The sequence below is a fragment of the Hemiscyllium ocellatum genome, chromosome 18 (genome assembly GCF_020745735.1).
Source record: "Hemiscyllium ocellatum isolate sHemOce1 chromosome 18, sHemOce1.pat.X.cur, whole genome shotgun sequence".
Taxonomy (NCBI): domain Eukaryota; kingdom Metazoa; phylum Chordata; class Chondrichthyes; order Orectolobiformes; family Hemiscylliidae; genus Hemiscyllium; species Hemiscyllium ocellatum.
In genome coordinates this window covers 43,871,640-43,898,139 of record NC_083418.1, presented here as the reverse complement: position 1 = coordinate 43,898,139, position 26,500 = coordinate 43,871,640, and the positions used below count along the sequence as shown (strand labels likewise).

At 39.8% G+C, this 26,500-nt stretch overlaps 2 protein-coding genes across 4 annotated transcripts in view; one reads left to right on the top strand and one right to left on the bottom strand.

Annotated features, from left to right (window-relative positions):
* Positions 1 to 26,500, top strand: part of rpl27a (ribosomal protein L27a) — a 369,147-nt gene that overhangs the window by 109,458 nt on the left and 233,189 nt on the right. The gene's annotated exons all lie outside the window — the stretch shown is intronic.
* Positions 1 to 26,500, bottom strand: part of trim66 (tripartite motif containing 66) — a 227,699-nt gene that overhangs the window by 27,801 nt on the left and 173,398 nt on the right. For all 3 annotated transcript variants that reach the window (XM_060838925.1, XM_060838927.1, XM_060838928.1), the window contains 5 exons: positions 23,492 to 23,608; positions 13,369 to 13,483; positions 10,613 to 10,759; positions 9,278 to 9,392; positions 3,965 to 4,896 (listed from right to left, as the gene is read on the bottom strand). In XM_060838925.1, coding sequence (XP_060694908.1) covers positions 3,965 to 4,896; positions 9,278 to 9,392; positions 10,613 to 10,759; positions 13,369 to 13,483; positions 23,492 to 23,608 — 1,426 coding nt within the window. The remainder of the gene's footprint in view (positions 1 to 3,964; positions 4,897 to 9,277; positions 9,393 to 10,612; positions 10,760 to 13,368; positions 13,484 to 23,491; positions 23,609 to 26,500) is intronic.

The following is a 26,500-nucleotide window of genomic DNA, read 5'->3' as shown; positions in this document are numbered from 1 at the left end:
ATGGCTGACTTTTAACTGCTGTTTGGGTAATTCAGACAGGCAATAAATTATGTCCTTGTTCCATAAACAAATTTTTAAAATTGCTTTTCAGTACACAGTCCTACATATATTTATGTGTGGTTTATCCTGGAAACATCCTTGATTCACCAAATATTTGTTTATCAAAGTGCTTCCAAGCCAAGCATTTCCTGTCTTTGTTCTTTACTGGCAAATTTGTCATAGTGAAGAGCAAGGGGTAATCAACTTTCATTCCTGTACCTCACAACAAAGCCAGAAGTTTGATGGTACTTTCTGCAAAATGCTGTTACTTCAAACCTCATGTCTAAATGCTGAGAATGGCTCCGCTTTCACATGTGCACCTTTACCAATTGTTCTATTCCATCCCCCAATCCAAAGTACCATGGTGACATACACCAAAATGGTGTTAAAACATTGTACTAAAAATTTCCATTTTATATTGAAACTAACAACCATCGAATAAGGAAACAGACTGGCAGCATTTTAAATGACTTCAAATTGCAGCTTCTAAGATGGTCAAGTGATTGCGTAGCTGCACCCTTGGAATTTGAAAGCCATTAGAATGGAGTCAGCCCATCTAGAAGTAAGCCACCAGAGACAACCAACTTGGGTGATTCACATTCATCTATTTCCCAAATGATTCACAAAATCACGGTGCATGATGGCTCAGTGGTTAGCACTGCTGCCTCACAGCACCAGGGTCCCAGGTGACGGTGTGTGGAGTTTGCACATTCTCCCCATGTCCGTGTGGGTTTCCTCCGGGTGCTCTGGCTTCCTCCCACAGTCGAAAGATGTGCAAGTCAGGTGAATTGGCCATGCTAAATTGCCCATAATGTTAGGTGCATTAGTCAAAGGGAAATGGGTCTGGGTGTGTTACTCTTCGGAGGGTCGATGTGGACTTGTTGGGCTGAAGGGCCTGTTTTCAGAATGTAGGGAATCTAATATAAATATCCAAGTGTAACTGGATTTTTGGATAAGGCCTGAGATAACATTTGTATTTACACCTGCATGTACAAATGCTGATTCAAGAAAATTCTGTATAGAATGGCTCTGCAATTGAATGTGGTACTTCTTTCCTCATCAAACTTCTTTTGATCATTTGACTAGTCTATTTCATGCTCTTGCACATTTCGGCATTTCAGAAAAATGGACAAAGCAACAAACAGAATAACGAATGAAAGAAATACATCAACAAACTTAAACATTATTTCTGAAATATCCATGCACTTCAATGGTTCAAATGAATGCTGTCATTTGGAATACATAAAATATAAAGTTCAATTTATAACACTAAAAGTAGATGAAGATTTAAATGATAAATATTCTAACTAGTCCAATTAAGACCTACTAACACTGCTACATTCAGCAAGATCCAAGTTTGTGAGATTGTGATTTGTCATCCTCCCACTAAATAAATGATCAGAAATTAAATGTTAGGAGTCAGTATGGGCAGAGAATACATTAGCCGTTGCTTTCCTTCTGGTACATCAGTTAAAATTAATGTCTTCCTGAGTCATTATGCTTTAACCATCAACTTCGGATGAGTACCATTTAGTGGTGCTGACCATTAAGATTGCTAAGTAAATGCAAAATTGGCTAGTCTCATACTGTAGACCAACTCAATGAAGAACTTCACCAGCAAAAGAGAAATAGTTTCCTCAGTAACCTGAGTTGTATTTAAACAAATGTACAAATCAGAAAAATGTTGTGTTGGCAGTGAATTATAATGGAGAATAATAGTCAAATTATGTAATTACAAACTTAGGGTGAGTTTATTTTTGCTTGCCAAGTTTACACTTTTATGTAACATCTGATCTTGGCTACTGGATAGATAGCACCTTCCTGCAACATCACTGGCAATTTTGAGGGGTCATCATTTCCTTTAGTCAGTTAATCTGAATACTTTAATCATATATTCTAGAAGCTTCATTGTGACCTTCTGTCAACTTTTAAGCCATCTTTCCACATCTTTTTCAGCCCAATCAGAGCTACATAACAAGTTAAATTCTGTTAATTAAGTTTTGCTTAAAGCCAAAGTTTTATTGACAAAATACCAACAGGAGAAGCGGTGACTTGGTGGTAATGTCACTGAACCAGAAATATAGAGGCTCACAGGCAACCTAATATTTAGATAGCCTAACAAGCTCAAGTTAGCCTAATGGTGACCACAAAGCCATTATTGCTTTAAAAAAAAGTCTGGTTCACCTGATGTTCTTCAGGAAATGAAAATTACTGTCCCCTTACCTAGTCTGGCCATTATATGACTCCTGTTAGCAATCTGGCTAACTCTTAATTGCCCTCAAAAATAGTCTATGGAGCTGCCCAGTTCAAGTGCAATAAATGCTGGCTTTGCCAATTGACACCTACATCCCATACAATAACAATATTTTAGAAATTAAAACAGAAAAATAAAACTAGTATACCGAAATTACATCAGTCTAAGGACTGGTATTAATGTGTCTTACTTTTTTTCTCTCATACACAAAAATTTTCCATTTCCCTTGGGCACTGTGCCTGAGCAGTAAATTTGATGCACAGCTTAGATTCTATATAAGGAAATTCTGATTTAAAAATGACAAGAAAAATATAAAATGGATGGATGCAGATGGAGGGATCAACAGGAGATGGAAAATACAGTGATAAAAGAGGACCTGTTCAGATAAATACTATTGGAGAATATTATTCACGTGAAGAGACATTTTTGCGCAAAGAGGAAGGATGCATGTGCATGTGAGCACAACGTGGAGTTCAATCCCCGTAATGGCCGAGGTTACCATGAAGGATTCTCCTTCTTAATCCCTCTCTCCTCATCTGAGGTGTGGCGGCCTCGGGTTAAGTCACCACTCACACCCTCACAAGAGAACAATCCTATGATCTGGTAAAACTATGGTAACTTGCCTTATATGTGTGCGCATGCGCAAAAGAGAGACAATCTTTGGGGAGGAAGCATACACAAATATACACTAACAGTCAGAGAGAGAAAAAACAAAGGCTCTTGAATGAAAGGTAAAGTCACCATACTCCCACCAAACCACAGGGCTGCTCTAACCATGTCTCATGTCAGGGGAGAAATTGAGAAGGACAGTCTTTAATAGTAACCTCAACCAATGTAGGAACTGAACCTAAGCATCACTCTGCATTGCAAACCATCCTTCCAGACAAATGAATTAATCAACTCCTACTCCCTTCAAGTTGCTAGTTTGTTCTTTGTCAATTAGATTGATCACATATTGTCCTTCCTTCTCGTATTACATCTGTGCAAATTAACATTTATTACTTGCCAATTTGTTTGTTTTCTCCAATTCAACCTTCATATTTTGTTTACTATCTCATGTAGACTAGCCCTAACTGTTTTCTCATCCTTCCGCATTTTAAACTATATGGCACCAAAATATTCAAAAACAAGGGAATGAAAACATACATCATACGCTGCAGGAGCTGATCTCACTTTCAAAGTTCCTTCACTTCAATCAAAAAGAATTGCAAAATGGAATTAAAAATGGTTTGTTGCTTATAATTGGTCAGTCAACAACATATTAATATGATTTTGAGACAAATGTCTTTTTCTTGATTATTCCAATTTTATCCATCTTTTAAGGAAAAAGATGTGAAAACTGAATTTAATGTTTCACTTTTTAAAATCTTTCTTAAACTGAGTGAAATGACCTCCTATATATTTAGCTCGGTATGCATAATCCCAACTAACTTGACCTGGACAGAGTAAAAGCTAAGAACAGAGTCTCCATCCTAGCCTAGCCTTGGGTATATGCTTAACATTTACAGAAACACTTCACTGAAACTCTTCTCTGAGCTAGATCATAATTCTAGGGAATTTTTAAAGAAAAACTGGTTAAGTTCCAACATGACATCTAAGATAATCCTTGTGATCTGTTATCACATACATCTCACTTAAATTGACTTAATCAATAGTAGTTTAATGTTTTACCTGGTTATTGTTACTTTGCTTGCCCAGTTCAGTCTGCTGATCCTGATCATTTACTGCTACTTTTTGAAGATCAACATGCTGTAGTTCCACTGGCATTTCCTGTTTCTTTCTAAGAGGTTGCCTCATAATAGAATTTTGTGCTAAATTGATATCCCGGGCATGCTGTACATTCTGGTTAAGTTGCTGTGGCTGCTCCAACAAATCCTTGAGGCCCACTGGCATTTGATTTGGTTGGCATGTTTGTTTTGAGGCTGTGCTCTGTTGCTTTCTTTCCTCTGTATGATGTTTGCCCTGTGCTTCCCCCATAGGCAGTTGTAGCTGTAGTTGTTGCTTCACAGGATAGGGTGGCAACACTGATTGTTTCGAATACTGTATTTGGCAGTGCTGTTTCTGTGGTTGTGGCTGGTGCACAAGTTGTTTTGGTTGTTGCAAAGCCACCATATGCATCGGTTTCATATTTCTTTGTTGCTGCATGGCATATGCTGGATGCAAATTCTGCTGTAGGTGTGATGCTTGTAGATGTCCTAGTAAAACTGGGCTGTGCTCCACTCCAGTCTGAGATACGTGCCATTGTTGCAAAGTTGGTATTGGCTGTACTGGCAATGGGCGTGAAAAATATTTCTGTTGAGATCGACTCTGGTGTATGCTACTATACTGCATTGGGAGCTGATGTTGCAAATGTCCTGGAATTTGGCCCAAATTTTGATGATGCTGCAAACAATTTAATGTCTCGTGCTCTTTGTGAAGTGGATGCACGTCTGGACAATGACTGTTACAAACTGAATATTGCTGGCCAGCCTTCTGGCACAGAAGGGAAGGCTGTAAACTTGGTCCATGATTAGCAATTTCACAAGGTAATGGTGCTGTTCCTTGACGGAACGAGGCCTGGCATTCCTGGCGAGTTGTATTTTCACAATCAAATGACAAATGGCCTGAGGGGGAAAAGAAACAAATCTTACAACACAAATTTACAAAAACGAATTAGGACACAAATTTCTCAATTTTCAAACCGTTCTTCTGTCGATAAAGAGCCATGAATTCTTGCTGGAGTATATTGTCATGGGCACTAACAATTTGTCAGCATCTTAACCAAATGGAAATGCCTCTATGCAATTTTAGACAGTAAATACTAACAAGCTATTTTTCTAGGTTTTCATACAGATGCATAGCTGCCAGCAAAGGATTATATTGAGGACAGACATCCATGATTTATTTGCACTTGCAAAGGCCAATTGCATTGAGGCAAATTGTAGTATCCCACTACTCTGAAGGATAGCAATTCACTCAGCAGAGGCAAGAAATTAGAAGTAAGAGTAATCTAACTCAATATCAGTAGTATTTTTACCATCTTAAGCATCACAACTAAAAAATTTCCACACTATTGAACTTTGTATAATCCAATTAAAGGACTATGGCCACTTGCATCACTGAAGGAGTACAAAACCTCTGTTTTAAACATGCTTACAAATTATGGAGTCTTTGGGCTGTGGATAATAAATTCACAAAATTAATGATGGGAAAGAAAACCTTCCAACCTTATAGCATTCTACTTAAGAACTACCTGCTTTCAAACAATTAACTAATGTCAGGTATTGGTCTGATAAGTGCAAAATGTAAAAACGAGACATCCTTAGCTTTGACAACTTAAATATACAAGCAACTAGCAACTGAATTTGGGCTCATTAATATGCATTTTTAAGTTAAACAAGTCCAAAATGGATTCTTAGAGTTCCACATAAAACAGAGAGTGCTGCAGAAACTCAGCAGATCTGGCAGTATCATTGTAGAGAGAAAAGATATAGTTGACATTTCAAGTCAAAAAGCTTCTTCAGAACTGAAGAGGGCTAGAAGTCAATTGTTCATATGTTGGTCACAAAGAGGGAGGAGGAGGTAGTTAAACAGACAGTGAGTATATTCAGAGCAAAAGAACATCTAATGGGGATAGAGGAGAGATTGAGGGAAAAAAAAGTGGTGTGAATGGTAAGTTTGAATAGGAGAAAATGGGTTGGGTCTGCTGAGAGCAAAGCCAACAAGACACAAACAGGAAGTATAGATGGGGGTGAGTGTAATCATAATGCAGGGCAATGTGCTCTAGAGTTAATGGACTACCAAATCCATTTTTAAAATTATCCACTAATTCACAATTGTAGGCTAAGTCAAAATAGCTATAAACATTCCTTTCCAGGCTGCTGTGGAAATTTAAGATGATACAAGACAGAACTGGAATGTTTCAACTTTCAGTGAATATGAAATATGAAACAGCTACAGAATCAAATAAAGAGACTGAGCAAAAACCCCACTATCAGTGCTTGGGCAAGAGAACCATAAGCTGCATTGCACACTAGATCTCACTGAGGAGCAGAAATGCCAGACAGCATAAATTATGAGAGTTTAAAGACATACTTTGAAAGCTACAATAATGCCAATTATGAACATAATTTGTTAAACAGCATAGTTCAAGGGGAGATGAGACAATGATAAGCATGTAACTGCAATTATACATCTCAACGAATCCTGAGAGTTTGGATGACTGAAAGATGATCTCAAAACAGATAGGAAGGTTTTAGGCATAAAGGATCCTGCTGCCAGAGCATATCTACTGATAGTGGTGAAACTTAAAACATCAACATGTCGTAGTACTGAAATAATCAATCACCAGCTAGAGCATATTAATGGGAAAACAGGTCAGACTTGCATTATACTCAGACAGCTTCTAGACTGAATGAAAATAACCTTTGGGTAATGGAATAAATATTTGCAGAAGCATCAACAGAAAGGTCTTGAAGATGGCATATAAATATTTTGGAGGATATCACATAAGAAGCATGTCTAGCATGGGAAAGCAATGCTTTGGCGATCAGAAGCTGAATCACTTTTCACACAAATGTTTAGAAAGAAAAAAGCAAAGTAGCCTTATTAAGGAGGCTGCTGGTGAGACGTCAGCCATTAATTCTGAGAAATTACTTCACAACCATACAACAAGTTGGAATTGACAAGTCAAAAGCTGATAAATAATTTGATTGCAGAATGAGAGCTTCAAGTGAAGGTGAAATGTTAGAAAGACATCAGTGCTTTGTGGAACATCAGAATTTCTGCAGATCTGTGTGAAATTGCCCAAGATGTTGACCCAAAAATGAAATCATTCAAGGTAAGATTAAGGCTTTATATACGCATCCTAAGAGGTCAAATGCAGCTGAAAGATCAATGCAATGAGAAGAACGAACAACTGGAATTCCAGATAGTAATGTTAATGAAACCTATTCATCTCAGCTAAAGCAAGCCTAAAACTTGAACTAGTAACTTTAAATGTGCTCAGAAGAGATTTGCAGTGTTTCTATTAATGGTATTAAGCCAATGACTGGTAATCAAATCTTTGAAAACTACTAAGCTGTTTTTAAGCATTATAGATGAGCTCCTAGTGAATATTATCTCGAAGTGTACAAGTGCATGACTCCACCTCAGCAACTGTTGAGAAGAGCTCCAGCTGTCTTCAAGTCAACCCAAATAACATGATAGAAGAGCTATGAAAAAAAGGAGCAATCCAGAAACTAACATGTTGCTAATACTGAACTAGCAGCATGATAGCAGGGAAAAGTGCTGGAATTTGCATTGATCCAAAGGATCTCAATAAAACTTTGAGAGATCTCACTACCCCGTGCCAACCATTGACGAAAATTTGTCACAATCTGCCGGCAAAGACCTTTACTACCCTTGATGTAAAGGATGGTAACTGTCTAGTGAAACTGGATAAAAGCAGCAGTTTTCTAACTACATGCTGGATGCCATTCAGGGGATTCAGAAGTTGTATATGCCATTTGCTATTTCCATGACTCCAGAGGAGAATCAATATGACCAGCGTGCAATAGTCAGTAATCTTCCCGAAGTGAAAGGAATTGCAGATGCTCTGTGAGACACAACAGAAAAAGCTGTTGTTGACCATGATCAGAATCCATTGCAAGTGCTAGAGAGAGTTTGCCAGATGAACCTAAAGGTGAACAAGACAAAGATGCAATTGAGGCTGCCTGAAATCAAATAACGAGCACATGCTGGTCATCAGCCAATAATTCTGACAAATTACTTCACACCCATACAAGTTGACAAGTCAAAAGCTGATAAATAACTTGATATGTTTCAAGTGATGATTGCAAAATGAGAGCTTCAAGTGTAGCTGAGATGAATAGATTTTCATTAATGCTACTGTCTGGAATTCCAGCTGTTCATTCTTCACATTTCATTGACTTTTCAGCTGCAATTGATCTCTTGGAATGCACAAATCATAAAGCCTTAATCTTACCTTCAAAGACTTCATTTGAGGTCAACATTTGAGTGAATTCACACAGATCTACAGAAATCCTGATGTTACACAAAGCACAATTAACTTGCACTGACAGTAAAAGGACATCACCTGGATTCTGACATGGCAAGAGCTTGGGTAGAGATGCAATAACCAACAATTGTGAAAGTGACATAATGATTTGTTAAATTCATGAACTATTTAATTAAAAATGTGTCCAATTTGTAACTTGAGTGTGAAACCCTATGCAAGGTCACTACTAAAGGGTTGCAGTAACAAGGAATAGATTTCACTAGAATTAGACAACTAGTGATGGCAATGCCTTTTCTGAGATTATGATCTCCAGTAAGAAGCCATCATGCAGTGTGACACCAATGAGACAGGACTCAAAGTAATCCTTATACAGCAAGGATAACCAGTTACATTTTCATTCTAGACATTAGTGCAAACTAAACAGCATTATTTACCTTATTGTTTCCACAGCAAAACGCTTTCCACATTCTAATTACCTAATCAAATGGTTCACAAGAAAACTGTAGACTATCAACTAATACTGCTTAGAAATCAGTAGGCTAACAATGTGATTCAGTGCAACTTCAGCTTTCCATTGTCCCTGAAAGAAAAATTATCTGGCTTTTACTGAGTCTGAGTCTATTTCCTTTTTCCAACATTTCTGCAATCATTGCCTAATATTTTAATTTAAGATATATTTTATTTTCAATTTTCTAGTTAGCGATTTCCTTCTGTAAGTGCACCATCAAATTGGTAATGACAGATCATCTCATAAATAAATGAATTATTGGAAGATGAACAAAATAAGTCATTTGTGTAGAAATGTATTTTAATATAAAGATGATCCTTTATTGCTGTATCTTATACATTGCGAATGTGAGAAAGTTGTAAACGGTTCCCGGATCTTTGACAACCATCAATTCATCATGAAAATTGGTCAGTAAGATCATGAACCAAGGTAGGTATTCAGCTGGCATTGACTAGTATTGTAGTAAGATCTTTCCTACCTAAAGTAGAGAGCTGTTTAGTCCACATGGTAGAGTCCCAACGAAACTGAATCATGGAGGGACCCAAATCTACATTGCACTGTGTTTCTAGCAAACGACGCATCTGAAACAAGATCTAAATAATAAAATATTAATATTGGGTGTTACATATCAAACATTCTTTCTAAATCTGTTATACTAAATAAGCTATTTACAATTTTGCTTAAAATAGAGTCATAGAGATGTACAGCATGGAAGCAGACCCTTTGGTCCAACCTGTCCATGCCGACCAGATATCTCAACCCAATCTAGTCTCACCTGCCAGCACCCAGCCCATATCCCTCCAAACCCTTCCTATTTATATACCCATCCAAATGCCTCTTAAATGTTGCAATTATACCAGCCTCCACCACATCCTATGGCAGCTCATTCCATACAAGTATCACTCTCTGCGTGGAAAAAGTTGCCCCTTAGGTCTCTTTTATATCTTTCCCCAAACCCAGGCCCTCTAGTTCTGGACTCCCCGACCCCAGGAAAAGGACTTCGTTTATTTATCCTATCTATGCCCCTCATAATTTTGTAAACCTCTATAAGGTCACCCCTCAGCCTCCGACGCTCCAGGGAAAACAGCCCCAGCCTGTTCAGCTTCTCCCTGTAGCTCAGATCCTCTAAACCTGGCAACATCCTTGTAAATCTTTTCTGAACCCTTTCAAGTTTCCGATAGGAAGGAGACCAGAATTACATGCAATATTCCAACAATGGCCTAACCAATGTCCTGTACAGCCGCAACATGACCTCCCAACTCCTGTACTCAATACTCTGACCAATAAAGAAAAGCATACCAAATGCCTTCTTCACAATCCTATCTACCTGCGACTCCACTTTCAAGGAGCTATGAACCTGCACTCCAAGGTCTCTTTGTTCAGCAACACTCCCTAGGACCTTACCATTAAGTCCTGCTAAGATTTGCTTTCCCAAAATGCAGCACCTCGCATTTATCTGAATTAAACTCCATCTGCCACTTCTCAGCCCATTGGCCCATCTGGTCCAGATCGTGTTGTAATCTGAGGTAACCCTCTTTGCTGTCCACTACACCTCCAATTTTGGTGTCATTTGCAAACTTACTAACTGTATCTCTTATGCTTATATCCAAATCATTTATGTAAATTACAAAAAGTAGAGGGCCCAGCACCGATCCTTGTGGCACTCCACTGGTTACAGGCCTCCAGTCTGAAAAACAACCCTCCACCACCACCCTCCATCTTCTACCTTTCAGCCAGTTATGTATAATTAATGCACACTTTTCTTTGATTGATTTTGCCAGCAATGTTGCCCAAGTTGACCATACACACTTACCAGTTCCTTGCTGAATAAGAATGGAATATCATTCTTCTTAGAGACTGCCCAATTGATGAAGTTCAATACATGCTCTAAGTGCTTGCACAAACCCATCACTGCTTGAAGCTGGTGCTCCAGTTTGAGCTTTCGTTCATTTGTGATATTCTGTGATTAAAAGAACATTGGCATCATTATCACCAAAAAGAGCTTCCATTACACCATAGAAAATGTTTATAGTTGTTAATTTACCAAATTAGATGGAACTAAAACTGAAGCAGAAGGGCAATTATTAGTATGTTCGTGCTGCTTTGGTTTCTCATTTTGTTGAAATTCTCGGCCAAAAGATAGCTACTAACATATACAGAAGACGACATTCTCTGATTCCACATTTTCAATGGAAAACTCGGGAGAAACAAATCATAGAATCAGGGATGATGAAAAGTAGCGCTATAGCAAACACATATTCTTCCAAGTGCAGCCACTCCACCCCACCTGCCCCCAAACCAATGAATGGAATATTACTGAACAGCCCCATGACCAAAGAAGAATGATGTTGGTGAATTTGCAACAGATTCTGTGATCTCAAGTTCCATTACAAACGTAGCAATCCAAAGGGGGTGATCATTTGAACAAAATATTAAAGGCTGGAAAGGACTCAGAGATTTGTGATTTTGAATCTTATTTCCCTATTATAGCTATTTGGCCAACTATAATTGCAAAGGGACTCATTTATCACCAAAAGTAGTTTTAGCATTCTAGATAAATTACTGCATTCTGTTCTTCACAGCAAACATTTTAAGGTGAAGGTGAGTTCTAGTTAAATTTTAGCCCATCAATGCATTTTGTTTCCACATCACCTACAACTCATTCAAGAATTTTTTATTGAGAAAGAATGATTTCTTCCCCAGTTTTAATGGTAAAATTAATCTTCCCACATCATTATATTTTTCTTCAGACTAGAATTGGGACTGGCAATGAAACACTGCAGCAAAGGCACTGCAAGGAGAAAGTGAGATCTGCAGATGCTGGAGATCAGAGCTGAAAATGTGTTGCTGGAAAAGCGCAGCAGGTCAGGCAGCATCCAAGGAACAGGAAATTCAACGTTTCGGGCATAAGCCCTTCATCAGGAATGAGGAAAGTGCGTTCAGCAGGCTAAGATAAAAGGTAGGGAGGAGGGACTTGGGGGAGGGGCGATGGAGATGTGATAGGTGGAAGGAGGTCAAGGTGAGGGTGATAGGCCGGAGTGGGGTGGGGGCGGAGAGGTCAGGAAGAAGATTGCAGGTTAGGAAGGCGGTGCTGAGTTCGAGGGATTCGACTGAGACAAGGTGGGGGGGAGGGGAAATGAGGACACTGGAGAAATCGGAGTTCATCCCTTGTGGTTGGAGGGTTCCCAGGCGGAAGATGAGGCACTCTTCCTCCAACCGTAGTGTTGTTATGGTCTGGCGACGGAGGAGTCCAAGGACCTACATGTCCTTGGTGGAGTGGGAGGGGGAGTTAAAGTGTTGAGCCAGGGGGTGGTTGGGTTGGTTGGTCCGTGTGTCCCAGAGGTGTTCTCTGAAACCCGGACCAACCAACCCAACCACCCCGTGGCTCAACACTTTAACTCCCCCTCCCACTCCACCAAGGACATGCAGGTCCTTGGACTCCTCCGTCGCCAGACCATAACAACACGACGGTTGGAGGAAGAGTGCCTCATCTTCCGCCTGGGAACCCTCCAACCACAAGGGATGAACTCAGATTTCTCCGGTTTCCTCATTTCCCCTCCCCCCACCTTGTCTCAGTCGAATCCCTCGAACTCAGCACCGCCTTCCTAACCTGCAATCTTCTTCCTGACCTCTCCGCCCCCACCCCACTCCAGCCTATCACCCTCACCTTGACCTCCTTCCACCTATCACATCTTCATCGCCCCTCCCCCAAGTCCCTCCTCCCTACCTTTTATCTTAGCCTGCTGGACACACTTTCCTCATTCCTGATGAAGGGCTTATGCCCCAAACGTCGAATTTTCTGTTCCTTGGATGCTGCCTGACCTGCTGCGCTTTTCCAGCAACACATTTTCAGCAAAGGCGCTGCATCTATTTGAGTGCACCAACAAATTTCCAAGCTTGCAATATTCAAAATGCCGATAATATAATCTAAGTTGTGCTATCAGCATGGATTGAAGGCAAAACAAAATCCTGTTTCTTCAAGAGATGAAATTTCAGAATTATAAATTTAGCCCATGCCCAACCATGCCCAAAATAAATATTGCCAAATGTATTGGAGCAGATTGCGTACCCAGTTACCTTCTGATTTAGGAATAGTCAGGTCCTGTGAGAATTAAAATATAATATACAAAATGACCACAAAAAACACTTTATAAACTCATGAAGAAAATAATTGTCATCATTTTGTCAATGGTTTTAAGGTAATAGAACTGCTTAGCTGATACTTCATTTCTGAAGTACGATAGCAAGTCATATTGAAAGCAGGTGATCCATTTCAGCTATGATGAATATGACATATATATTTAAAATTGCTTCTAACGAAAGCAACCATAAGTGAAACTGTAACAAGAAATAAAAACATTTTATGACATTCATGGTGTACCACTATATTACCTGGTTACTGATGACCAATAACTGACATTTAAACACAATACCATCAGAGTATCTCTTGAAATTCCTTAAAGTATATTGAAACCCAACAAATATCAATTATCGCAGCCTTAAGCAGCAATTTGGTTTTTCAAAATAGTTGCAAAGTTAAAGTAGTTTTAGTGCATCAGAAAGCCTCACCTCCAACTGGTCCATGAGAACATTCACTCGTTTGTTTAATTCATTCATCATGATCATCTTCGCCATCTTAATCTGATTTTCAACCTTTATTCGTATTTGCTTTACTTCATTTAACCTGCAAGATAAATTCCTGTTCAGTAACAAGTTACTTTGAATAGACACATATTTGCATTTATTTGGTTAAAGTGAATCAATTACAAAACTGTCCAACTACATCAGGGGCCATGATTCTATTATAACTCTAATAAACATACAATTAGAATTTGTGGGAGTGGTGCTGGGAGAATTCTTCTTTTTTCTATCAATTTTCCACACACAGCCTCTCCAACTAAGATCAAGCTGAAGACCAGCGACCAATCCACCATCTATGTTATTGCACCATAGGTAACTTACACACATCAACAGGCTGAAATTTTGGTTCAGTTATCCTTCTAATTTACACACTTCTGTCTCACTTTCACTTTGTGCCTCTGTAAAATGCTACATCAAAGTCAAAAGTTAAATAACTGAGGAATCACAAGTGTGAGACTACCTGTGAATGAAAAAAAATCTCCAATTTTCTCCATTCCCCATCCACCTGAAGGTGTTGATTCCCTCACTGAGGCATGGCTGCATGGAGAGTGGGCTAGGAACATAGAAACATTGTTGCTTTAAAGAAAAGGATTACTCCAGGCTATGTTCAAATTAACCTAAAAAAGGGTAATGAGGAAGGTCAATAATTGTGTCTACATATTTAATTCCTTCTTTGCTACCAGAAAGTGAAAACAAAGCAGAGGCCAAGAGCTGGCCTTCATGAATGCAGGGAAAATAATGGGAGGTGTTCTGCCTGCTAGTCTTCAAAACCTATTAAGGATAAGCAGCAAATCTGTGGCTATTTCATCTATCTAGAATCCGCTGAACAGAAAAGAGAAAGATCGAACAGAGGGAAGGTAACTAAATAGAATGAATTATGACAAATCAAAACAAATAGTGTCATGCCTCTCTTTCTTGAGATACATGAATTTAGCCTTTTAGCACCTTCAGCACATGAACTATACAGATGTAGAGCGAATATGTAGCACAGAGAAAGGCCATTTATCCCAACCAGTCCATGTGGGTATCTCTACTCCAGCTGAACACCCTCTATCCTTCCTCACCCAACTTTATTGGCATAATTCTCTGTTCCCTCTCCCTAGATTCATCTGAACTATTAGTCACAAAGACTCCATGAGGTCGTGTTCTAATTTCTCAACAGTCTTCCAATTAAGAAATTTGTTTTGAATTTCATATTTGATTTTTTTAGGGACCATCTTATATTGATTTTGCTATTTCCCATGTAGAAATGCTTCCTGTTTATTCCATCAAACTGTAAACATTTAAAAGAATTCTATTAAATTATCTTCAGTCTTCTCTTTTCAAGCAAAATTAAACTCAGCCTGTTCATCAAGAATTTGATTTGATTTATTATTGTCACATGTACCAGGATACATTGAAAAGTATTGTATTGCATGCTAACCAGACAAATCAGGGTAACAGAACAGAGTGCAGAATATAGTGGAACAGCTGCAGAGAAAGATCAATTCTAATATATGAGAAGTCCGTTCATAAGTCTATTAGTTATGTAAGTATATAAGTCTGTTCATTTCCTGATAGGTAAGAACTTGCAGTTCCGGTTCTATTCTAAATGTTGTTTTGTGCACTCTTCAGTGCTTCAATATCCTTTTTGTAATGTGGTGACCAGAATTGTTCAGAGCCATCTAACCAAGGTTCAAATAAGTTTAGCATAATGTCTCTACTTTGCAATTCTATCCTTCTATAAATGAATGTGAGCCCTTGTTTTGTTCCTATTATGGCATATTGACCTGCATTATAACTTTGTATTTTATGTACTTAGTATTTGTACTCCTGGATCTTTTCGCTATACACCTTTCTAAATTTACAAGTATTCTGCAATCTACTTATTTTTCGACAAAAATAAACTGCACTAGTTCGAGAAGGCAGACCACCATCACTTTCTCAGTGTAATACTAAATAGACAATAGTAGCACACATCAGTAAAACCCACAATCCAGGAATGAACACAAAATTATAAGAAGAAAAGGAGCGGATTCTTCCTAGTCTCTTGACCATCACTTATTCCTCAATTATTGTTTTAGAATGTTTATCAACATTTGGATACATTGCAACAAAGACTACCCTTCAACATATTGACCATTAAACATTTCTGGGGCTATAGATGATGAAAGTATTAAAGTACTTTCTTTCAAACAGTGTAAGGTCTGTGCGGTAACTCAGTAGTAATCACCTTACATTTATCTTTTAAGCACTATTTCAATTTTAGTAACACTAGCGTAGCTGTGATCAAAGTTATTAATTATGAATATAAACAAGTCATCAGGCAATGTTCATCCAATAGATGGTCAAAGGATTTGACAGAATAGGGGCAGACAATCTTTTCCTAGAAAGACTGCAGAACTGGGAGGGGAACAACTTCATTGTTTAAGGGCAATGTCAAGGAGCACTTCACAAAAAGGATTTGGGAAAAACAACTCTCTTCTCTCCCAAACCTATTGAAACTAGGCCAATTTAAAATTTTGAAACTGACATTGATACTGTTTTGGAAACAGAACCAAGACAAACGTTACAGAACAATTATGATCCAATTAATGACTGGCTAACATAGAAGTGGTGATGGTGGTGGTGGTGGTGGGGAGTCTGGATAGAATGCCAAATGGCCTATTTCCACACTGTAGGGTTTCTATGATTCTATTCCATAATCTATGACAGTACTGAACAGCAGATTTACATGCAAAAATCACATCCCATCTTCATAATAAGGACAACCTCCACCTTGTATATGACAGTGTTGCCAGATCTAACAGCTCAAATTTAGTCCACAGCTACTAATGGATAACTAACAGCACAGCAAACACTGTGATGCACTACCAATGGCTTTTATCAAAAAACTACAGCCCTCCAAATCCACACATAAATGGAGGTGGACAATTCAACAACTAACTGGAGAAGGGTCAACAATTCCACAAAGATAGCAGAGCAGAGATCAGATTGCAAAAGAAAAAAGCTGAACATGTGCAACTACCTTCAGCTGGAAATGCCAAGTTGTCCATCATAAATGACAATATTTTGATTCACTCCATGTGACATTAAGAATGCCTGAAGGCACTGTGCATGGCAAATGCTATGGGTCCCAAAAGCATTCTTGTAGTAATTCCAAAGATATATTCCAAAACCAACCAAAACCAAAACCCCTGGCCAAGTGGTTCCAGTACAGCTGTAACAAGTGAACTAGCTCTATGTAGAGTGCAGACTTCTGTCAGAATTACGTAACACAGACTTGAGGCTTTTCCTGCTTGGCTGATGTTCTGAAACAACAAAGCTAAAAAAAACTTTACCAAGTGATTCCATCTCACTGAGAAGGCTTGAGGCAATTCCATTTCAACAATGTACTCTGAAAACTGTGCTCAAATTCCGACAGATGTGACAGATTGTACTACAGCAGCTGAAACAATCAACAGTTTAAAATCATCAAAACTATCCTGCATGAACAACACACAACATTCTTTTTAAAAGGCAGTTTACTCAATCTCTTAATTCTAATGAATCTTGTAAAAAAATTCTAGGATCATGATCCACATCTTTGCCAAAAAGTGAGCAAATCTGCATTAGGCCATTCTGTGGAATTGTGGGGAACAGTTAAGATTGCCTGATGGAAAAATTGAGAGTGTGGTGTGGAAAAGCACAGCAGTTCAGGCAGCATCCAAGCAGCAGGAGAGTCGACGTTTTGGGAATTCTTGATGAAGGGCTTTTGCCCGAAACGTCAACTCTCCTGCTCCTCGGATGCTGCCTGACCTGCTGTGCTTTTCCAGCACTACACTCTTGACTCTAATCTCCAGCATCTGCAGTCCTCACTTTTGACCTGATGGGAAAATTGGCCAACTCTCAGGCTATAAATACCACCATTATAGCTCAAGCCAAACAGAGAACAGCCAGGGAATTCCTAGAGGCATGGCACTCATCCACTGATTCTATCAACAAAAATATCGACCTGGACCCAATATACCGGCCACTGCAGTGGACAGCAACTGACAACCGGAAGCGGCAGAGACAAGCCACTATAAATGCCAAAGGAAACATGACAGAAGCGCTTCACAGGAGGCTCCCAAGCACTGAGGATGTTACCTGGAAAGGGGATGAAACGTTTGCAACAAAAACTCCCAGCTCGGCGAACAGAACCACAACAACAAGCACCAGAGCTACAAATCTTCTCCCAAACTTTATAAATCAATAAGTTAAAAAGGATGGTGGCAAAAGGTCAGAAACAGTATACATGACACAGGTTGAATGTACACCAATTCTTTAACCTTAACAAACTTTCTCCAACCTTCCCTAATAGATCCTTGTATATTCTGAAATGTAGATTTTAGTCTAAACAAATGGTCATATGCAAAAACAAGATTATGGAATGATGTGCGTAACCCGATGTTTTGGAAATTCAATAAGGCAACACACAGAATTCAAGTTTACTAGCATAATGAATGATGAACATCTAACGATAATTTCTGTCAAGTGTCAATATATTTTTAAATATAAAAGTCCTATCCATTTCTCTATAAAAAGCTCAAAAACTTAGAGAGCAACAAAGAACGACTTGTATCTCTCTCTCTCAAGTTTTTAGCCAAGCTACATTCAATATTTTGAAAAAAGCCAGGTATTTTCAGTTCAAAGCTGTTTTAAGTTTTCCTCAAGTTTATTGATTTAGCTCTCACAAATCCCTGTTAATTTAAATCCAATTCAATAATTCTTCATCAGTGCACCAAGCTTTGTTGAAATGTAATCTTTAATTTTTGAGATAAATTATTTCTAAACAAAGTAACAAACAATACCAGATCTAACAAGGGAAGCTACCCAAAAAGTGTAAAATTGCCCAGGCTTAACCTTTACACAAAAAGCCAGATAAATCCAATACAGCTTGTTACCAAAGTGGTCTACTTTTAATCTTTAGCAAAATGATGGAAGGGGTCATTGTAACAGTGCCATTACATAGCTCTTAGTTAGTTCCCTAATGTTTAGTTCTATCATTATCGTTATGTTCCAGATCACATTAATGCTTATGACTAAACATGGACAAAACTGCTGAAGCTCACAGTAATTTAACTATGACAGGTGTTGTCAACAAGGTATAATTTAACCGAATGTGGAATTAAGGGCCCCTACCAAAATTGATGTCAAGCAGAATCAGAAGCATACAACTCCATTAGTTGGAGTTATACATAGCATAAAGAAAGGAGCCACAAGACATTGCTGCAGGAGTTTGTCAAGATAATGCCCTTGCCTCAACCATCTTCACTGCTTCATCAACAATATTCCCTCCACAATAAAATCAGAAGTCAGGATGTTGTTTATAACTGCATAGTGGTTGGTACCATCGGTGAAACTAGCAATTATGGAAATATCTATTATACAGCAAAACCTGAAGAATATTTAGGCTTGGGCTAATAAATAGCACAAACATTTGTGATACACAAGTGTCAGACAATGGCCATATCCAACAAAAAAGAATTTAACCATTTCCAGCTGATTTTCAATAGCTATTACCATCACTGAATCTCCCAACATTAACATATGGTTGGTCACCACCAATTTTAAATGGATCAATCGCCTACGGAATGTGAATAAGTATTGTGAGCAGATCAAAGACTGGAAATTCTGTAGTGTATAGGTCTCCTGACACCCTAAAACATATCCACAATCACATGGCAGGAATGTAATGGAATTTTCCCCACTTCTGTGATCCCAGGCAAGATCTGTATATTGGTTGAATCATAGAATCCCTACAGTGTGGAAACAGGCCATTTGGCCCAACAAGTCCACACTGACCCTCGAAGAGTAACCCAGCTAGACAGGCTCATTGGTCTAGGGGTATGATTCTTGCTTTGGGTGTTCCTCTCGCAGACCTCCGAGAGGTCCCGGGTTCAAATCCTGGATGAGCCCGTGTTTCTTTAGTGGGCGGCATGGTGGATAGCACTGCTGCCTCACAGCGCCAGAGACCTGGGTTCAATTCCTACCTCAGGCGACTCTCTGTGTGGAGTTTGCACATTCTCCCCATGTCTGCGTGGATTTCCTCCGGGTGCTCCGGTTTCCTCCCACAATCCAAAAATGTGCAGGTTAGGTGAATTGGCCATGCTAAATTGCCCGTAGTGTTAGGTGAAGGGGTAAATGTAGGGTGATGGGTCTGGGTGGGTTGCGCTTTGGCGGGTTGGTGTGGACTTGGGCCGAATGGCCTGTTTCCACACTAAGTAATCTAGTAATTCCCCCTACCCTATAACCCTAAATTTACCCTTGACTAATTCACCTAACCTAGATATCCTTGAACACAATGGGCAATTTAGCATGGCCAACCTGCACATCTTTGAATTGTGGGAGGAACCCGGAACACCAAGAGGAAACTCATGCAAACACGGGGAGAATGTGCAATCTCTACACAGATAGTTGCCCAAGGCTGGAATCAAACCAGGGTCTCTGGCACTGAGAGGCAGCAGTGCTAACCACTGAGCCACCATGCCGGCCCCTAAAAACCCGGTTAGGGACCAGTAGAATTGTCAAAATTTTAAAACCTACTTGCTTACTAAGAGAATAAAGCCATAAGATTCCACTGGTTTAAACAAACAGAAGACATTTCACTGTATAATAGTCAGCAAAGCAGTCAACACTCTCTCATACTCTTAACATGCAGAATTAACAGGCGATAAATATGAACCAATAGGCAAACTATGGTCAAACAAATCACTCACTAAATGGCAGATGCAACAAATTCAGATTCCTCAAATTTCTCAGCCAATCAACTAGACGTCGACAAATAATTGAAAGTTCCTTAAAATTCTGTCTTTGTTCGAGAGACTTCAGCTACTCTCTTTGAAAGACATAACCTCCGATTCCTCTCAAAAGCCACTCCAACTCAGTCTGCCTCAATGATTGTTCACTCCGGAGTCCTCAATCTGGCCTGTTTCCACACTAAGTAATCTAGTAATTCCCCCTACCCTATAACCCTAAATTTACCCTTGACTAATTCACCTAACCTAGATATCCTTGAACACAATGGGCAATTTAGCATGGCCAACCTGCACATCTTTGAATTGTGGGAGGAACCCGGAACACCAAGAGGAAACTCATGCAAACACGGGGAGAATGTGCAATCTCTACACAGATAGTTGCCCAAGGCTGGAATCAAACCAGGGTCTCTGGCACTGAGAGGCAGCAGTGCTAACCACTGAGCCACCATGCCGGCCCCTAAAAACCCGGTTAGGGACCAGTAGAATTGTCAAAATTTTAAAACCTACTTGCTTACTAAGAGAATAAAGCCATAAGATTCCACTGGTTTAAACAAACAGAAGACATTTCACTGTATAATAGTCAGCAAAGCAGTCAACACTCTCTCATACTCTTAACATGCAGAATTAACAGGCGATAAATATGAACCAATAGGCAAACTATGGTCAAACAAATCACTCACTAAATGGCAGATGCAACAAATTCAGATTCCTCAAATTTCTCAGCCAATCAACTAGACGTCGACAAATAATTGAAAGTTCCTTAAAATTCTGTCTTTGTTCGAGAGACTTCAGCTACTCTCTTTGAAAGACATAACCTCCGATTCCTCTCAAAAGCCACTCCAACTCAGTCTGCCTCAATGATTGTTCACTCCGGAGTCCTCAATCTGTTCTCCAATGACAATGTCGACTAGTTTAATTAGATTGCACCGTAGCATCTAGTTCCAGCACTCTAGTCACAGAGCTGAACTCTATTGGTCACAGGTTTTCCCTTGCCCTGACTACTAACTGCACTGAGCAATTACTGCCCATAGGCCTCCAATTTCAGGGAACTGAACAGACCCCTTCACCTGCATGGCATTGACAACCTGCAGTAACCTCTGCTGCTCTGAAGTGATGGAGTAAACAACCTTTCACTTTCACTGAGCTGATACTGCTCCCCATAGGCTGTTCTTCACGGCACCCTCCAAATTGATCTGTGACATTCAATCTCCTATGTAGGTCAGCCCCTATTCTTCAGCAGTGCCTAATGCATCAATTTTCTGTACCTTACCACCTTGAGTCAGCCCATTGTCGTTCCTTACGATTGCCCTGGCTCCACAAAAAAACAAATCACACACAAAAAATCTAGAAAATGCAGCTTCCCTCAGTCAACACTCAAGAAAATTGACACCATCCAGGAAAAGCAGCTCAGTAGATAGACTTAAACATGCACACTCCCCACCTTTGGTGCACAGTGGTTGCTGTGTGTGCCACATACAAGATGCACTGCAGTAACTCATTAAGGGTTCTTAGCAAAGCACATACCAAATTGGTAATGTCTAGTAACTTGAACAACAAGGGCATGGGATACATGGGAACAGCAAGTTCCTCTCCAAGCCATGAAGAATCTGGTTGAACTGTATGGCTTTTCCTTCATTGCCATCTAAAACTCCATTCCTAACAGCACTATTGGTGTAGCTACAACTATAGTGGAAGATCATGATCACCTTCTCAGAGACAACTAGCGATGGGCAACAAATCCTTGATTTGCCAGCTCTGATCTAATAGACAAAATGTATTTCACATTTCTGAGAGGACTGAGCTGCTCTGAGAGGACCTCCTGTGTTAGTTACTTTTTCCTGAATAACGTAACGCTAATAATATGAATTCTGTACTGCAAGTGCTAAAACCTGGAGAAATAAGATTTCTCGAACAGGGCTGAAATGTGCAGCTGCAGCTTTTTAAAATGGCACTAGAACTCACTTTTGACAAACTTTAAACTTGGATATTGTCTACAGTGCATTGTTTAGAGATGGAAAATGGCCTTTAAATTTATATGTTGAAATGTTTTGATTGGCAGGAGTGAAGGAAAAAAGTTGAAATCGAACAAATTAATCCAGTACAAAAATAAATTAAATGTACTATATAAGTAACCAAAACCCAACACATGGAAAATCTCCTCAAAGATGCAAGGCATGCAGCTTAAGAAATTTAAGTGCAATTAGTTTTGGTTACTGATTAGCTCAATAACTAATTCCTGTGCCAGACGTACACCAGATATTGGGTCTCAGGTTTCATAGTCAACAAACTAGTGAGCCGCAGACACATAACAGGAATCCCGAGACAGCTCTTCATTGAACAACAATGGAGGACTGTGCCATGCCCATTGATCCGTCAGGTGATTTTAAAGGGGATATTGGCAGATTTCAGAACAAATTGTTTCAATAGTTTTTGTTACCAACTCCAATGTCAAAAAATTACATTTACCAAAGTCAAATTATATGTTTTTAATTACTAACAGATTTGACTTTAGAAATTTAATTGACTAATTTCAACTGACTCTTTAGAAAGGTCATTATTGATTGAATACAGATGATGGGGAGGGGCCGGTGTTTGACTGGGGTGGACAAACTCAAAGGTCACAACACCACTTTAAAGTCCAACAGATTTATTTGAAATCACTGTCGATAAAAAAGTGGAGCTGGAAAGCAACAGCAGTTCAGGCTGCATCGGAAGAGGAGGAGCATTGATGTTTTGGGTTGGGACGAAAAAGTTAACTTTCCTGCTTCTCCAATGCTGTTTGACTGCCTGTGCCTTTTCAGCTCCACTTTTTATTGACTTCCAGCATCTGCAGTCTATACTATCCACAAGTATTTGAGATGGCACAAGCTTTCGGAGTGCAGCCCCTTCATCGGTTACAGTGAGAGAACAGGGCACACAGACAGTGTTTATATCTGCCTATCAACTCCAAGTCTGTGTGCCCAGCTCTCTCACTGCACCTGACAAAGGGGCTGCACTCCGAAAGCTTGGTGTGATTTCAAATAGACCTGTTGGACCATAACCTGGTGTGGTGTGACTTCTGACCGGATACAGAGTCCTTGAATTAGCGAAGCTATTCCTTCTTATATTTTGGCAATTAGATTCAGAAGAAACATTTTTTAATATTTAATTTTTTTATTAATCTCAGTTTCAATTCTTTTTCAGTCTTGATCAGCTTGAGTAGCTTCATATTGAATAAATGACAAATTTGTAAACTGCCTGGCTGAACTAATTTTAAATCAGTGATTTTTTTGAGTAAAAGTGAATCATATTACCTGTCCTCCACTTGTTTTGCTGTGTTCTGGATGCTGACTTTTTTCTCTTCCATTTTCAGTGTTAATTCCTCCAAAACCATCTTCTGATTTTGCAAAGCATCTTCTAGATATTTGAAACTGTGAACAAGAAATAGGAAAAGCAAACTGATAGAATCAGCACCTCAACAGCCACTGAGAAACCAACAGGCCAATTTATGAACTTTTATAATAAGCCTCTCCCATCACCACAGAAGTAGATTCTCCCTACAACCTGATGGATATTTTAAATATCCCTGATCCTTATTATTGTGAACCAGATCAAACCCCCTTCAAAGCTATCAAGGAGATAGTCTGCATTCTAATATTTATCTTATTTAAAAGGCAATTTTAAGGTGCTGTGTTCCAAGTGTAATTCAATTGGTTACACCACTTGGCTTTAAGCAAAATACACTTTATTCTCATCCTTTGTTAAAATACAAACAAAGAAAGAAGAATTGGTAACAACAGATCGACTGCAGAGCTTTCTAAGAAGGCAGTGTGAACAGCCAGTCATCTTGGTGCAAATAGGCATCAACGATATAAGTAGAAAATGAGAGGAGGTCCTGAAACAAGAATTCAGGGAGCTAGGAGCGAAGTTAAAAAAGAGGAACTCAAAGGTAATGATCTCAGGATTACTACCAGTGTCATGTGCTAGCCAGCGTAGAAATGAAAAAAATAGGCAGAATGAACATGTGGCTTTAGAGATGGTGTAGGAGGGAGGGGTTCAGGAGGGACATTGGGACCGGTTCTGGGGAAGATGGGACTATTACAAAATGGACAGTCTACATCTGAACCAGACCAGAACCAATGCCCTGAGGGGAGTTTTTGCTACTGCTGCTGGGGAGGTGTTAAACTAATGTGGCAGGGGGCTGGGAACCAGAAGAGAAAACAAGTAGGTAGCGATGTGGAGACTGGAGACTGTAAGAATCGTGAAGGTAGCATTAATAAAGGGAAGAGTAGGCAGAGAGCAGGTGAGCACAAAAAAAAACTGGTGGCCTGAAATGCACTCCTTTAACGCAAGGAGTGTAGTGTGTAAGGTAGACGAACTTAGGGCTTGGATTGGTGCCTGGGAGTATAACGTTACTGCAATTACAGAGACTTGGTTGAAGGAAGGGCATGATGATTGGCAATTAAATGTTTCCGGATATAGACGCTTCAGACAGGACAGGGAGGGAAGTGAAAGGGGGGGATGGAGTTGCACTGCCGGTCAAGGGCAATATCATGGCTGTGCTAAAAGGGCACACTATGGAGGTCTTTAGTAGTGAGGCATTATGGGTGGAGCTGAGAAATAAGAAGGGTGTAGTTACACTGTAGGGGCTGTATTACAGGGCTCCCAATAGCGAGCGTGAGGTAGAAGAACAAACAGGTAAATAGATTATGGAAAGATGTAGAAGCAATAGGATAGTGGTGATGGGAGATTTTAATTTTCCCAACATTGACTGGGATAGACTTAACCTCAGAGGTCTGGATTGAGTAGAACTTGTAAGAAGCGTCCAGGAGAATCTTCGAGAGCAGGATGTCAATAATCCGAAGAGGGAAGGGGCCATATTGGACCTGATACTGGGGAACAAGCCAGACAACGTGGTAGAAGTTGCAGTAGGGGATTTCTTTGGGAACAGGGACCACAATTCTGTAAGTTTTAGAATATTCATAGATTAAAAAAAAGAGAGTGGTCCTAAGGGAAGAGTACTAAACTGGGCCAAGGCCAATTATATCAAAATTAGGCAGGAGAAGCTCAGAAATGTGGATTGGACACAGCTATTTGAAGGGAAGTCTACATTTGAGATGTGGGAGGCTTTCAAAGATAGGTTAGAGATAGTGCAGGATAGGCATGTCCCGTTGAAGACAAAGGATAAGAAGGGCAAGATTCGTGAACCGTGGATGACAGGAGAAATAGTACGACTAGCCAAGAGGAAAAGGGAAACATACATAAGGTCTAGGCAGCTAAGAACAGAACAGGCTCTGGAAGAATATCGGAAGAGTAGGACAAGTCTTAAATGAGGAATCAAGCGGGCTAAAAGGGGTCATGAAATAGCTTTAGCGAGCAGAATTAAGGAGAATCCCAAAGCATTTTATTCTTATATAAGAAGCAAACGGGTAACTAGAGAAAGAACGATAGGTGTCGAACCTGAGAGAATGGGTGATATTCTGAATGATTACATTGCATCAGTGTTCACTGAGGAAAGGAACATGATGAATATTGAGATTAGAGATAGAAGTTTGATTAGTCTGGATCACGTTGGCATAAGTAGGGAAGATGTGGTGGGTAGGCTAGGAGTAATTAAGGTGGACAAATCCCCAGGACCGGATGGGATCTATTCCAGGTTGCTGAGGAGGCGAGAGAGGAAATAGCTAGGACCCTGACAGATATCTTTGTGGCATCGCCTCATTTTAGGAAAGATGTGGAAGTTTTGGAGAGGGTGCAGAGGAAATTTACCAGGATGTTGCCTGGAATGGAGAATAGGTCGTACGAGGATAGGTTGAGAGTGCTAGGCCTTTTCTCATTGGGACGGCGAAGGATGAGGGGTGACTTGATAGAGGTTTACAAGATGATTGGGGAATAGATAGTCAGAGACTTTTTCCCCGGGTACAAGAGTGTTACAAGGGGACATAAATTTAAGGTGAAGGGTGGAAGGTATGGGGGGGATGTCAGGGATAGGTTCTTTACCCAGAGAGTAGTGAGGGCATGGAATGTGCTGCCTGTTGGAGTGGCAGACCTTTAAGCGGCAATTGGATAGGTACATGGATAGGTGCTTAAGCTAGGACAAATGTTCGGCACAACATTGTGGGCCGAAGGGCCTGTTCTGTGCTGTATTGTTCTATGTTCTATGCTCTATCCTTAAACACAGGTGAGGTGCTGGAGGACTGGAAGGTTGCTCATGTTGTCCCCCATACAAGAAGGGTAGTAGGGATATTCCAGGTAACTACAGACCAGTGAGCCTGACGTCAGTGGTGGGAAAGTTGCTGGAGAAGGTACTGAGGGATAGGATC